Source organism: Pelecanus crispus, chromosome 3 (assembly GCF_030463565.1).
Source record: "Pelecanus crispus isolate bPelCri1 chromosome 3, bPelCri1.pri, whole genome shotgun sequence".
NCBI classification, from domain to species: domain Eukaryota; kingdom Metazoa; phylum Chordata; class Aves; order Pelecaniformes; family Pelecanidae; genus Pelecanus; species Pelecanus crispus.
Genome location: NC_134645.1, coordinates 96,317,663 through 96,332,973, shown reverse-complemented (window position 1 = coordinate 96,332,973; position 15,311 = coordinate 96,317,663). Strand labels below are relative to the sequence as shown.

The following is a 15,311-nucleotide window of genomic DNA, read 5'->3' as shown; positions in this document are numbered from 1 at the left end:
ATATGCAGAAATATATATACAAACTTCTAGTACAGTCTTAGCTTTGAATGTCTTGCACTTCTGTTTTGGTCATAAGATAGACCCCCTTTTTGGTTCACAAGTTAGGGAAATTGGGGAGAGAGCTGCAGGGATTAGTCTGTGGACACCCCCAAAAATTGGTCTGTTCCTGAACCTTCTCCATACCCAGGTCTGAGGGGGTCCTCTGTAAGCAAAGTGTCACAGGTTGGAAAAAGGCTGGAAGAATCTTGTCCTGACAAGCTGGTTACTTCCACAGTTGCTTCCTGGAGTAACAGGAATAAACATAATAAACTAAAGTCTGTATGGTGAATCCTGATAGCTTACTAAATCTGTATATGATTTTTTTTTGTTTAATTTTTATTTTATTTTTCTTACAGGAAATACTGGGTAGATCCTACAATGGAGGACGGGAAGCCTGTTTGGGCTCCACACCCAACTGATGGGTTTCAGATGGGGATGATTGTGGACATTGGCACTGACAACTTAACTATTGAACCTTTGAATCAGAAAGGCAAGGTGAGTGTCTCACAAGCAAAGGAACAGAGAAAAACCTTACAAAAACTGTTTTACCTGCAGGCCTAATCTTTACCAATATCTAACATTACACACAACCTGAAGGAGTGGGAAATCAGTTTTCTCTGGCAAAGGATCTTTATTTAGCTTTAGCTTGCATTGCAAACGAAATATCCCACTGATAAGAAGTACTTGCTTTCTGTCAGTTATCTGCATGTGTGTACACGCTCTTGAAAGACAGGATTGAATCTCCATAGCCATTTGATTCAGTACTGTATACTTTATTAGGGACTGGTTAAGAGTCTCCTGTTGAGATTAGCTTCTCTTTTTTCCCCTTAAATGCCTAGAGAGAGTCTCCTACAAGGGTGTCCTAGACTCTGGCTTAGATTAGACACCTTACTTGTTAGACTGATGAAGACTAAGAGATGAATCCTCTTACCTCAAGTACCTTGAGAAGTAACATGATGTCAAGCAAAGGTCCTGTGGAATTACTACATCAAATTAAAGGCAAAATAAACATAACTTTTAAAATTAAGTCCTAATTCATCCTAATTAGTGTGTTCCAACTACTTCATTTATCATGACATCTTTCAGATTCAGTATGTTGTAACTAAATGTCAGTTTTTACAGGAAGTACCATGTATCTATCAGTTACCCTAATGCAGATGGTCAGCGACATGGTTTTTACTAGCTGGAATAAGATCAGACACTGTTTTAAAAGTTGTGATTTTGGTCTTTGTGGATATGTGCCCTTTCTAACAATTTTGTCCTTTCTGTATCTTCAGGTATAGAAAAGACAAAATTTTTTTTGTAACTTCTTTTTTCACATCAACAATAATAGAGAATGCCCTGTCACAGGTCAAAAGGTTATGCAGCAGTCCTTCCTTTTGGGGGGAATGTTTATAGGCTTTCTTTTTTCTACGTCTTGGAGAGGAAGTTGATTTTGCTTTCCTTAGAAATATAAAGCAAGTGTAACGTCTGATTTTTGTGTGTGAGAGAGAAAGTCTGTAGGCTTAGTAGTATGCATTCTTCAGTTTGGGGAAGAGAAGATTATTCAGACAAGAATATTAAATATTCTGAAACTATGACTAAGTAGTCTTTAACTGACTTAAAAGATTTTGACCCCCACCACTCCTTCTGTTTATATCCCTAAATGGCTCTGATGTGATAAAGAGCAAAAATCTGCATATTGAAACAGAAACGGGCAGTAATGAGATTCCCAAGTCACTATTTATTTCTAACATATGCTCCTTTCAGGGAGCTTTTTTGGGTTGGTTTTTGGTTTGGTATTTTTTTTTTTTTTTGAAACAAAAAAAAATTATCCTAAAATAGAAATATTTTGCTTCATGGTTCACAACAAACAATCTCTTTCATCTAGGAAGTTTGTTATTCTGCTGTTGGCTGTTTTCTTGAATTAAGCAGATCAATTAAGGGCCTAATGTTCATTCATCTAAGGGAACAAACACTTCACAGTTTAAATACCGTAGAGATGATGGTCCTATATTTCTAATTATCAGACTTCCCTATATTAATAGAGGTGGAGTGAGACATTTTCTTGATTACCTTCTCAGTCTTTTTAAGGTGTCATTGATTTCTTTTTATAGTGAAACATTTCTCATTGCTTTTTGATTTTTTAAGAAGACTCTGCTCTTGTGTGCTTACGCCATTAATTTGAAGTAGTTAGCATTAATACCCATTATTATCAACTTTGTTTACTTAAAATGATAGTTCAAAAGTCCTCTTCAGTAAGGAGGAGTGATCCAGCAGCTCCAGAGTTGCCCATGATAATTACAGGGAGGAGAGGAGTAACCTGATCTTGTAAACATATCTGGGCAGTGTAACTTATTATTATTTTTTAATCTGGGTCATTAACATGTCATATATATTCTCTGTAGGCAGTGGTAGCTTACCAGAGATCACAGGCTGAAAAGGAAATGTGTATGCATATGTTTGATTATTGCCTTTTATAACACTTAATGGTTAATTAAAATATGTTGTTAATAACTGCAGTAAATGCTGCAAGGCAGCAGTTTCATGATGTCTCAAAGTCTTTCCTCCCTTCCCCATCCGTAGCTAGCTCTGGTGTTGCAGAGTGGCACCCTCTCAGCTCTGCTTGCCAAGCTGTGCGTGACGCAGCAAACGAGGTCAGAGAACGGATCCATCTTAAAAATGAAGACGTGGAAAGTTTCCAGGATGGCAGCAAGCAGTGGCAGGAGGACCTGAGGCCAGTGTGGCCATAGATTGCTTTGTGTTATAAAACCAAGTTACCCAGTCCAGACTGGGTGAAGGTAGCTGGCCAACATGCTGACTTACTTATAAACCAGCAATAGCAGTTTTGGATACTGCAGCCCATACTGAGTTAACAACGGCATTTACATTTCTGTGCAGAGGCTGGGTGTCTGAAGAGAGGTGGGGATCTGAGTCACCTAGCTTGCGTTGTACGAGAAAGAGTGATCCAAGCTGCAGGAGCATGTTATCAGAACAGAGGATGCATGTGTTACACGATGGGAGCAACTCCCCGAAAACTAGATCATCGGCTTGCAAGGCTGATAAATGCCACGACTGGAAAGAAAACAGAGAAACTGGAGAGGGGTTTGCTAATCAGCATGGTCCCACCTAGGGCTGGAGTGCTGCCCTGAGGATGGGCTCCGAAGTGGAGCGGGGGGGCCAGGGTTGGGAGCCCTGGCCCGTGTCCCACCGGCAGTCACACACTGCTGTACAAGGAGGGAGGCAGGTAGAAAGGCAGCCATTTGTTAAACTCAACTAGTGTTGTATTTACCACTTCTACTTGGAGTGTACTTTTCTGAACTTACTGGGAATCCTAACCTCAGATCCTGTTGCATATATCTTTGTTGCGTTGCTTGATGCTACAACAGGGAGAAGGCAGATGACAGCAAAACTGCCAAACGCGGAATATATTCTTTTCCTGGAGGTAGCAAATCTAAGTACAGCAATTGGGAAGGGATGCCTTGGAGGGACTTGCACCCTGAGATGCCATCCCAGGATCCTCATGGCACTGAGGAGTAGCGGGGGAGGCGCTTCCTAGAGCATCAGCGGTAGTGCGTTTCTGGCAGTTGTTGGGAGGCTGCGTGGTGCTGCAGGCACTCACTGACTCTCCTCCTGCCGTCAGCTGAGAGGCACCTTACGGCTTGCTGCCAGTTCTGAAGGCTCATGGAGGGCTTTATGGGGCACCTGCTCTGGTATGCTGTGAATAACCAGAAAGGTATTTTCCTGGGCTAAGTATAAATGAATAAATGTACTTTGAAAGTAAGGATCAGAACGTCCAAAGTTCAGTGTTTCAAGCTAAGGGGTTTTTTTCAGTGGTGAGTGTAGCTTGTTTGTGCGAATGAGACATATTCTTGTCCGTCTTACACACCGTTTGTACTGCTTTAGGTTGGTTTGTGAAATACAGCTGAGAGCAGGGATGTCTCCTGTCTGTATCTGGAAGGTATAAAGGAAGGCATGGTTACACATATTGGATTACATGGTAGAAAGAAGATCCTGCTTGAATGGAAAGATACCTTTTTTCACTCATCTGGTTTCTGGGAGAATAGTTAAGATTGCCATTGGATTTCAAGGGCTGCTTCATTACAAAGAGGGGGGGAAAAAACCCTACAAAAACCCCTAAGTCCTCTGTTTTGTCTCCTGAGACCACTTTAGTGTCTCATAAGATTCATATCCTCTCCATTTTCTTAGAACAAGTTTGTCCTAAGCTATGTCTTAATGCAAAAGTCTTCCACCAAATGCCTGAAGTGTTTTCTCCTTACACTAAATGTTTAAAAAAAATAATGGGACAACATAGTAAAGAACTTCTTTGGAATTTTTGTTTTATTGATAGACCTGGGATACCTTGCCCATTTTCCTATTTAATATATTAGATATTAATAATAATTGGCAATACTCAGAGCTCTGCACATCTAGCTAATGTACTTACCTACAAAACAAGTAAGCACCTTACATAAAGCAGTAGTCCAACTGTGACATACAGGAGTGAAATTCTTTGGTGGCGTAGTTGAAACTGGGCTTCATGTTCTGATCTGAAAAAGTCCAGCAGAAAAACATCAGCTTTCAGATAAGTCGTCTTCATGTTGCTTATTTGTTTCATCACTTCTGGAATATTCTGGAAATTAATTCACAATCCACATTGAGTGAAAAAAAAAAAATGAAGGAGGACATAATACAGCATGAATTCTCATTATTTTTTTCATTGAAATTTATCTTGGATCAGGAGGCTGAGTGGTGAGGACATTGAAAAAGCTCTTCATCTTCTGGGCTAGATCTGGTATAGCTGGCTTTAGATCTATGAAATGTTAAAGTATCAGAGATTTGTGAAGAGTCTTACAGAATAGCTGTGTATTGTGTTCATTCTCTCCCGTGAAAAAAAAGTTCTATCTTTGTTAGTGGTTAAACTTGGGTTACACATCAGCAGACAAGAACAAGAAGTGAAGTTAGATTTTCGTGAAGCCAGTCATGCTCTTTTTAAACTTTTCCACTGTTTCACGCACAGTGAACTGATTGCGTGGGAAGCCGTTATGCTGAACTATAGTTCAGACTACTATCTTTACCCAATGAGATATATCTTTATTGTTGACAAACTTGCAGAGAAAATTATTAGGATATGTTCTAACTGCAGTATTATGAGAGGGTGGAACAGGGGAGGGGAAATCTCTGCCTTGCTAAAACTCTGAATAGCCCCTGGCAACTTTCCAAGGTAGGTAAAGACATTCAGGTCTTCCATGGCTCCACCAAGCTCTGATAAAGGATATTTTGGAGGAAGTTGGTGTGATGGATGTTCAGACGTTCCAACGTGATCGAGCAGCTCCGTTTCCCTTGGGAAGGCCTCTTGTGAATATTTTTCTGCATTAGGTCCTGATAAGGAGATGACAAAATAAAATTTATTATGACTACAAATTGCGTACTTTATGATAATTTTGTAGGGAGAGGATATTGTAGACTTACTGGTTTGTGACTGGCAGCAGTTAGTTCTGCTCCGAGACGTTTTTAACCCTTCCCACTTCAAAGGGAGTTGGAATTTGTGGCTGTTTGTGATGGTATAAGCTACAAGAACTCACATATTGTGTCTGTTGTACTGAAGCAAAGATGAAGCAAGTTGCTGTATTTCACCTAAACTTCTGTATGAGATGTTTCTCATGGGACTGTCTTGCTGAGTACAATGTTAAACAAGTAAACATGTTTGTTTATTAAGGTAATTCTTTAGATCCCGTTGGTTGCCTTTTCAAATATTAGAATAGACTTCTTGTCTCCATTTCCATGGGGAAAAGGAGACTGTGCCTGCAGCAGCATGGCGGCTATCGTGTTTAATTGGTGCAACAGGGTTTTTGTTCATTCATAGGTAGCTTGAACAAGCTATTACTATGGTAAACAAAAAGTATAATCGAAAGTCTACCTCTTACAATAGTTATTTTTGTGCAGATCCTGTAATGCGTCTGTGCTAGGATGTTTTTCCTTCTTTTTTACAACAATATAAATTATGATTTCTGGAGAATAAAGAAGAAACAAAGTTGCTTTTGTTATGAATTTTTCCAGTTGGACATGAACACTTGATAAATGGGTGTTTTGTATAACTGGAGTACAAGGTTGAAGGAAGGTCTTGTTTTACTTTAGTATTGATTTATTGAAGAAAAAAACCCAACAAGTAATGACCAAAGCTACAGTGTTTGGGGGTACAGAGGATATTATGTATTGAACGTTTATATGTTAAGTAGGAATGTTTTAAAACAGCATATGATAATGACAGCACAGTCCTTTGACTGAACTAATAATTTGATTTTTATTCTTTGTGCTTCTTTGCAAAATTGAGGAAGCTCTATGTCCTTTACAGTGCTTTTCCCTTTGCAGTACTCTTTTTTTTATCCTTATTTTTTATATTACACAATATTACAATATTTCATGCAATTTTGGAAATGAGCATCAAATATTATTGCAATAAAAATAGATGTGACAGTGACTGCATTTTTATAATGTAGTGTAGTAATGTAAATGCAGCAGCTCCTGTCTGAGTCTAATAACTCAGTAAAATTTCCAACGCTGAAGTATAAAGCTGGCAACTTCATTTTAAGCCATGCAGAATTACAGTGCACTCACTTGTCATCGCATCAGACATCTTTGAACTATATTTCTATTTTTATGGAATTCTGACAGTGTTAATATTTTTCATCTAACAGACTTTCCAGGCTGCTATCAATCAAGTGTTTCCTGCGGAAGAGGACAGCAAAAAAGATGTAGAAGATAATTGTAAGTTATGAATTTAAAAATAAATTATGCATTTGAAAAAAAAAAAATCTGTATAGAAGAGAATATTGTTTCCTTACAAGCTTCCTGTTTCTTCCTTGTAGTCCTTGTTTTGCTGCTTTGCTTGAATTTATGTATGACCTCTACTAGTTCTTTAAACTTCTTAAAGTAAGCCCATTTTAAACATAATTTATTGTGTGTGTTAGTTTTCAGTTGAACATTTTAGAGGAAGTCGTAGTTACATTATTCCCACATACAACTGTTGTTTGACTTCAGATACGTATCAGATGTCACCTAACTGCATCAGGATCAACTGCATTCAGCATTATGGGGGCTAACTATATCTTTCATAGGGCAGCAAAAGAATTAGTTGCTTTATCAGCAGCTGTATTGTACAGCATTTTCCTGCATGTAACCCATTTCTCAGATAGCATTCCTGTAGAAGTACAGGTAATTGAAAATAAAATAACCTTCCCAAAACTGGAGACAGGAATCTGGACTCATTGGGGCCACTGGAAAAGGAAATAGGTTATAGTGAATCGGATACAGGAGTGCTGCTGGAGAAAGAGCTTTGAGGTGAACTTGTGTAATAAACTTCAGTGTTGATCTGCAGGGCTTTTATTTTGTTAAATATTTTATAGTTAGATGTGTGCAAACAAATATAGCATTCAAATCTGGGGAGAGGGGAGAGAGTACCAAAAAAGGTGAGTAAGTGCCAGCATCAGCTTGTAGAGAACTGTTAAACAAATGTTTTGCTGCTGCTGTTCTGTGTGAGCAAATCACAGAGGCTCTCCTGTCTTGAAAACCTGAAGGCAATTCTTTCAGACATTTCCTGTAGTGTTTACTGGTTGGTGAAAATACTGATAACTTTGTAACTCCTGGGCAAAAGTATCTTCTATTGTTCTCCATATAAAATAAAGGCTAGGACTTTGAAAGTTGTTTGGGTGATTTAACCACAATTCCTGTTTTGGAATAGGGGTTAGTATTTATATCCTGTGACAGGAAATACAGCTGTTACAGCTGCTTCATAAGGAACAAGATGATGAGACCTGAGTCTTACGATGTGACTTAGTACAGTGTCGTTACAGGTGGAACCAAGCTGGTAGCCTGGTTTCCAGTTGCTTTTTTTTTTGCAAACATTATGTGGGTTGAAACTTTTCAAAGCTGGTATCTGTATTCTCTGCACATGATGACTGTTAGAGAAATGCATTTAATCTGTGCCTCTGTCACAGTGACTTTAGTGAGATGTCCTGGCACCGCAGTGTCCTAGTGTCAAGAAATTGGAATTTAGAATGAGATTATGAAAATAATTTGAGATTCCAGCAAAATACTATTCAGTTAAGTTAAAACAGTCTTCCTGTCAGAGAAAATGTCGTCTTTGGCTTACTGAGTAAAATATAAGACTTAAAAACGCTTTGTCCAGTAATCCTTTCTGTATCAAACATTATTTTAAGACTTCTCTAACTATTCTCACTTTTTGTTCACTAGTTGGTGTTTGTTTCCAGGATGGGTGAAACCCAAGTTCATTTTTCTTCTCTATCAGAGAGCATTTGTGCTGAGTACATTGATCTTTAAGAAGAAACTTTATGAAATACTGAGTGCTTTCAGTCTCTCCTTATAATACTGTTCTGAAAAATCCTGAAAAACTAGTTAATAATACACTTACCATTCCAATCTATGCTTTAGTGATTACCTCCCTTCTAGGAAGTAATTTGCTTAAGTATTGCTTTTTTGCACCCTTAGCCTTTCATATCCTGAATGGATTAGCTGCAAGAGACACCTTTTTGAGAACCTAGCCCTTCCTTAAATGTGAATTTTCAGTAAATACTGCAAACAGTACAGAGACAAAGCATTTACTTTTTTTTTTTCCTTTCTTTGATTCATGCTCTTCTTCTCCCTCCCCACCCCCACTCAGTTTTGGGGGGTTGTCACCATATGTGGAATTTCTATTTTTTTATGGCCAAGAATTTTTTTTTAAATTATTTTTTTATTTCTGGGGTGAAACAATTTTAAAAAAATGAAGGGGGGCAGGGTATCAGATAAAAATCTTAAAAAAATAGTTCTACAGATGCAGAGCCTTGCAATTACTTAATAAAATTATTTTCCATATAAACCCTGCTTCATTGCGTGCACAGGAGGGCCAGTGTGAGTAAATTTGACATTGATATTTCCTAGCTTTTAGTGCCCGATTTCACTTCTGTGAACTTTGTGTGTGTGTATACATAAATATATGGTCTGTTAAATGCACATACATACACTGGTTATATTTAGGCATGAGCCATATGAATATTCAGAATTCTCTCTCTGGTGACTTCGTTTGCCTCTGGATATGGATGCCTCTTTTAAAGGATTTATTCTAAAGAAGATGTACTTTAAAATTGCTGATATAAGCCTTAGTTTGCATGTCTTGAGGAAGGCAACGACATTCCATAGGGGGATCAAGCTCCCATTATGCAACCGAATCTGCAGGTATAACTGCTTTAACAAGGGCCCGAATCCTTTTGCAAAGAGAGTACTGGGGATGCACTGAAATCTGGGGTCTTTGTTGTTTAGATAATTATCAAGTTTTTATTACGATGCTTAACTGATGACTATTTCCTTTAAAACATACTGCAAACACTGAGATATTCTGACGAAGGTAGAGTCAAGGAAGAGGATTGTTTCTTTAAGTGTATGTAGGCAATTACTATATAGTAGTTTCTCAACTCAGTACTGAGAATCTAAATGACTTAAAAAAATCAGCAAACTTCAAAAGTTAACATCTTGCCCCCGCCAAGGCATATGCAAGGGGAGAAGGAGATTTTGACTTTCATTAGAGCAAGCAGGAGTTTCTGTTTCTGGCCCATTTCCTTTTAATGTCTCTTTCTCTTGGGATGACCTCGTTAAAAGAAGTGAAGGCAGAAAGAGGTCTGTGGAGGCAGACCTGCAATTTGTGGTCCTAGCACCATTTTCTCAGCCCCGTGCACTGAGTGTGCCTGGGAAGGGGAGGAGAAGTCCTGCTGCACAGCGCCGGGCACCTGCGCTCGGTTGCCGCATGTGCCAGTGACCGCGTGGTTAGCGGGGACGTAGGTCTGCTGGGATGATGAGGGAAAGGCCGTGGTGATCGGTGCCAGCCTGCTGCTTCATGCAGGTATCGTGCACAGGCCCGATTTTGGGGCTGTTGTGACCCACATGGAGATTTTGCTTAGCATAGATGTGCCTTGTGTGCCTCTGCCAGTGCAGGGGTGTACATGCAAGGGGTTTTGCAGAAGAAGGTGTTTCTTCTTGTCCTGGTTTCGGCTGGGATAGAGTTAATTTTCTTCCTAGCAGCAGGCATAGTGCTGTGGTTTGGATTTAGTAGGAGAAGAATGTTGATAACACACTGATGTTTTTAGTTGCTGCTAAGTACTGCTTATGCTAGTCAAGGACTTTTCAGCTTCCCATGCCCTGCCAGGTGCACAAGAAACTGGGAGGGGGCACAGCCAGAAGAGTTGATCCAAACTGACCAAAGGGCTATTCCATACCATATGACGTCATGCTCAGTACAGAAACTGGCGGGGGTTGGCCGGGGAGCAGCGATCGCTGCTCGGGAACTGTCTGGGCATTGGTCAGCAGGTGGTGAGCAATTGCATTGTGCATGACTTGCTTCGTATATTATTATTACTATTATTAGTATATTGCTATTATTATTATTTTACTTTATTTCAATTCTTAAACTGTTCTTATCTCAACCCAGGAGTGTTTGTCACTCTTACTCCTCCGATTCTCTCCCCCATCCCATCGGGGTAGGGGGAGTGAGCGAGCGGCTGCATGATGCTGAGTTGCTGGCTGGGGCTAAACCACGACACTTCTAAACAACCCAGAAGTTGCAAGGTCCTTTGAGAAGCGTGGACGACTCCAGCCGTATGAAGCAAAGCTATATTTAGTCATGTAAGGGAAGGAAGGGCTGTTACTCAGTGGAGCTATGCAAGCCAGAGGGGGGCTGCACACCGCTGCTGAACCCGCCTTTGCTTCAGGCGGTCTTGTATAGGTGGTAGGAGGCAGAGCCACAGCCACTCCTTGGTCCACTGCAGGAGGAAGGGTAAAAGGTTGAAAATGAAAACACAGATGCTCTTGAGAAGCTCCCATTATCCTTTGCTAGTATCTTTTGGTTCAGCAGGAGGAGCATTGAAGGAGATGCTAAGAGCTGCTTACTGAGCTTCAGACGTACTTGCAGGGCAAGGTGGCTAGGCAGGTTGACTTTAGGTCATACGAACTGGCAGCCCTTCTTGCACATTTGTGTAAATAAGTTGGAGTACTTTTGTCTCTGCTGGACCCCTCGAGAAAGGGCATCGGTCCAACTTGGTCCAGCTTGAGAAACAATTTTGTTGGTCGTTATAGATGAGAGGTGCATATGCGGCCTTTGTGTGAGGTGTGGGGTAGCAGTCATTATTACAGGCACAGTGCTTACTCCATCAACAGTAGTCAGATGTATACAACTTTTTAAGTGGCACTAATACTGTAAGGTTTACCAGTATGGTAGCCAGTCAGTTGTAACTAGACAAAATAGTGTTGTGCACTTGAATTTTAAGTGGTGAGAAAAAGAGGATTGAACATACTTGAAAATGGAGGCTATGTAATGAGTAATGCCTTCAGTTGGTTTAGGGGTAATGTTTTTAATATTGTTACAATGGGAACTGGTAATGACCTCTGTAATTAAGGCTGCTAACACTTTCCAGTGCTTTATAGCTGAAAACAAGGACCAGCTTTGCCAGAATGTGAACCCATACAGTCTGAAGCTTTCTATGGGTACCCGCTCGCTGCCTTGAGCTGCTGCCTTGTCGCATTTCAGCAGAGTTGGTTTGGTTGTTTTATATTAACGAGCGAAGGAGAAAAATAAAGCTAGGTTTTGTTGTGTTAACATTCTTTTTTTGGCCCTAACAGTTTCTTTTAGGAGGCCTAGTAGCAACAAAATTCAGAATTGAAACACAAGAGGTTGCGTTGGTGCCTGGCTTTGCAACGATGCCTGCTGCCACCTCTAGACAGTATTTCCCAATTGAATCGTTGAATATAAATATCTAAAAATCACGAGGAGCCAGCAGTTATTCTAAATGTCAGTTAGGTGGCATTACCCTGGGGACACTGCGGCTGAGATTGGAGAGGGGAGCTGGAAGGAAGGAAACACTCGGTGTTAGGGATTTTGGTGGGCATCGGTTTCTGCGCTTGCAGGCTGGCGTGGGGGGAGACACACCGTGTTTGAAAGGCTGGTAAAAGGGAGCTTACTCTGAGCAGGGCCTGTGTTGAGGCTCCTGGAGTCTGATTCTTTGTTCAGCAACTTTCTGTAACTCCAGTTGTACAGTGAAGAGCAGATCTATAGTTTTTAAAACATATACTGAGTCAGCAGTTCTTCCTCAAGACAGTACAAAAAATGATAGGATTAAACTGTAACCAAAGAGAAGGGGAGTCAAATTCTGCTTAATCCTAAGATTTAGTTTTTCGGCTGTACAAGAAGGTAGTCCTGAGCTCTTAATGGTATATGATTGTCTTCTACTTGCAGGTTCACTTATGTATTTAAATGAGGCCACTCTCCTTCACAATATCAAAGTTCGGTACAGTAAGGACAGAATTTACGTAAGTATTATGTGTCATGACAACCAGTCTAATGATAGATGTCCTTTAAAAAAATCAACAAAACAAGTGTTTCCAGTTCTGTTTTTTCCTATAACAGAAACTAAACAGAAATGGTAACATTGGAAAGTTAGAAGGTTTTAGGCCTTTTTTTTTTTTTTGTTTAATGTTATGCCTTATTTGAGATCTGAATCACATTAATCACATTAACGTTAGCTGACTTTTCCCAGGCAGAGCAATAGATTTTTCTCCACATGGCTGTTTGAGTTCAGCCGTAGCATAGCATTGTATCACGAAGGTCTGTTCCTGCAGGTAACTTACTTCGCCAGTAGAGTAGCTGTTAACAAAGATGGTTTTCTTTCTTCATTATTTTTGAACGAAGCAAACAGGTGCCGTCTTTGACACCTCCTAGCTCAGATGTCCATCTTAATCTTTTATATTGCTATCAAATTGCCTAATTGTACTTAATGAATTCTGACTAAATTACATTTTGTCCTTGCCATCTGCCTGAACACTGACAGCTGTGAAACAGAAGAAAGAGAAGTTTTCTTTATTTTTTTTCTGATAGAAAGCTGGCTAGTGATAATACAAAACAGTTCTGCATATTTTCTAAATGTCTGTGTTAAAATAATCAACTTTTGTGTTAGTGTACTGTTATAAAATGAATTGTATTAGTTAAACCCTTTTATATAAATACAAATATAAATAGAATGTATAGTTGTTTTCCTTTGTTGCAGTTAATTTACATAGCTATAAATTCTTTATGGCTCAAGATCAAGCACCAGCTTTAAAATAAATAAATAAAAATGGCCATGTGAATGCTGTTCTGGAAAAATAATAATTAAAAAAACAACCAGAAAAAAAACCCAAGGAAGTAAAATTCTAAAACTGAACTGGTTATGAGGTAGGGTTGTATTTAGGTTCATAAAACCTTCCTTCATTGTAAACAAATACTACTAATATGTTGTCCTGAGCAGGTGTATTTTCTGAAGGAAAAACAAACAAACAAAAAAACCCCAACCAAGGTTCAATTTGTATTTTAACTACTTTTCCCTTGTAATTTTAAGATACCGTTTGAATGAATAATTTTTTTTGCTTTTTGTTTAATGCTGGTTAACAGTATTTGTCATGTTACTAAAAGGAAAACTAATGTTAGTACTTGCAGCTCTCGAAGAACTCTGTGCATATGTTTTCATTCAGTGCAATAAGTGCTGAAAATAAAAACATCTAAGAAAATTCATATACTGTGTGTGATCCAGCCTTCTATCAACATATCATGATAGTGTCTGCATCTCATTTGTCTAGGGTTATGTTCAGTAACAATGAACCAAAGTAGTTATTCAAGCTGAAGGTTTATCTGATTTTCTTCAGACCTTTTCCTGCAAATCTGCTTTTTTCTGTGATTCAGACACCTGTTATTCCTTGTATGTAGTCTGGCCATTATAACCAAGCTATGAAAGTTTGTTTTTTTCAGAAACCTTAAAAAATTTATCTTCAGTTTTCCTTATCCTATGGAAAGGTAAAAAGCAGTCTTGGTTTGAGATTATTCTCAAATTCCTTCTCTATTAGAGGACATTTGCATTCTGTATTTCTCACTGTGGAGGCAGCCATAGCTAATTTCTCTCGGCTGAATGCTTTTATTGCCTGGCTTGAGTGCGTTCCCAGGCAGGATCCTGTCAGTCCTTCCTGCTGAGTTGCTTCCATTAGATATTGAAAAATTATCCTCCTCACTGGAGGAGGGTGCGTTATGCTAGCCAGGAGCTTAGTTTATTCACTTTTGAGGAGGAGGTTGTGGTGTCCTATCCGTGATCCAGTAACTCGGACAATAGGAAGTAATTTAAAAAGAGATTGGGAGAAAGGTCAAATTCAGGACATACTCCACAGCTCAGTGGTTAGGAAATTTGCCCAAGAAGTGCTTTTTCATGGAAGTCCTGGGAAGATAATTAGAGGAACTCTGAAAATGTATCTCTTCTTGTATCTGCATTTGCTGGAGACAATTTTAAATGTAATTGTTATGCTTAGGCTATAGTCTTCAATAGTAATAGAAAATTGCTGTTAACCACTTGATTGGACACTAGCTAATAGTTTGCTGTTAATTGTTTTCTTCACAGACCTATGTAGCCAACATTCTTATTGCAGTGAATCCATATTTTGATATACCTAAGTTTTATTCTTCGGATACTATTAAAAAGTACCAGGGTAGATCACTTGGAACATTGCCACCACATGTTTTTGCTATTGGTATGTATTGAGCCTGTATTTGTCTTTCATAAAACAAACACTAAATAATTTGCAGTTATCCATAAATTGCCAGCTGTAAAAGTAATTAATTTACTTTGAACTGTTATAAAATAAACACTGCTTGCTAAAATTGCAAATCTTCTCATCCTTGATATGCAGTTTGAAGAACTTGGAAGTTAGCAACCCTGTTATTATTCTGTACCTCCAGTGTTTTTTATGTCTAAGCAGTTTAAATATAATTTACAGCCATTAGAAAAAAAAAGAAAAAAGTAATTCAAATTTTAGAAGTGAACAATGACATAATTATGATTGGCACTGTCTTTCACTGTAGTGATGTCCTTTGCCTTTATTATGTCGCCAGAGCACATGTACTGTTTCTTTTTATATGCTTGTGTTATACACAGAAAGTGTGCTTAAATGTTATTAATGGGATAAACCTGATTTCAGTTGCTTTGTTTAAGAAAAAAGAATTGGAATAGAAATCAGCATTTGACTTGTTAAAAGCCTTCTCACCATGTTGCATTTTTTTTTGTAATCAAAAGTGTAAATAGCTGGGTTTTTAGCACCTGTTGCATAACAAGAAAACTACCCATGTTTTTCCAAGTTTCTTTGTCTCAGATGTTACTTGTTACAAAGTGCAACTGAAAGCTTCCTGTTAAAGGACACATTAAGATTGGTTACAATTTTGTAAATACATTTAA

The 15,311-nt window shown here is 38.8% G+C and overlaps 1 protein-coding gene across 6 annotated transcripts in view; it reads left to right on the top strand.

Annotated features, from left to right (window-relative positions):
• The first annotated feature begins 417 nt into the window (after positions 1-417).
• MYO6 (myosin VI) overlaps positions 418-15,311 on the top strand; it is a 79,331-nt gene continuing 64,437 nt past the window's right edge. For all 6 annotated transcript variants that reach the window (XM_075707057.1, XM_075707058.1, XM_075707056.1 and 3 more), the window contains exons 1-4: positions 418-534; positions 6,717-6,786; positions 12,299-12,372; positions 14,481-14,610. In XM_075707057.1, coding sequence (XP_075563172.1) covers positions 418-534; positions 6,717-6,786; positions 12,299-12,372; positions 14,481-14,610 — 391 coding nt within the window. The remainder of the gene's footprint in view (positions 535-6,716; positions 6,787-12,298; positions 12,373-14,480; positions 14,611-15,311) is intronic.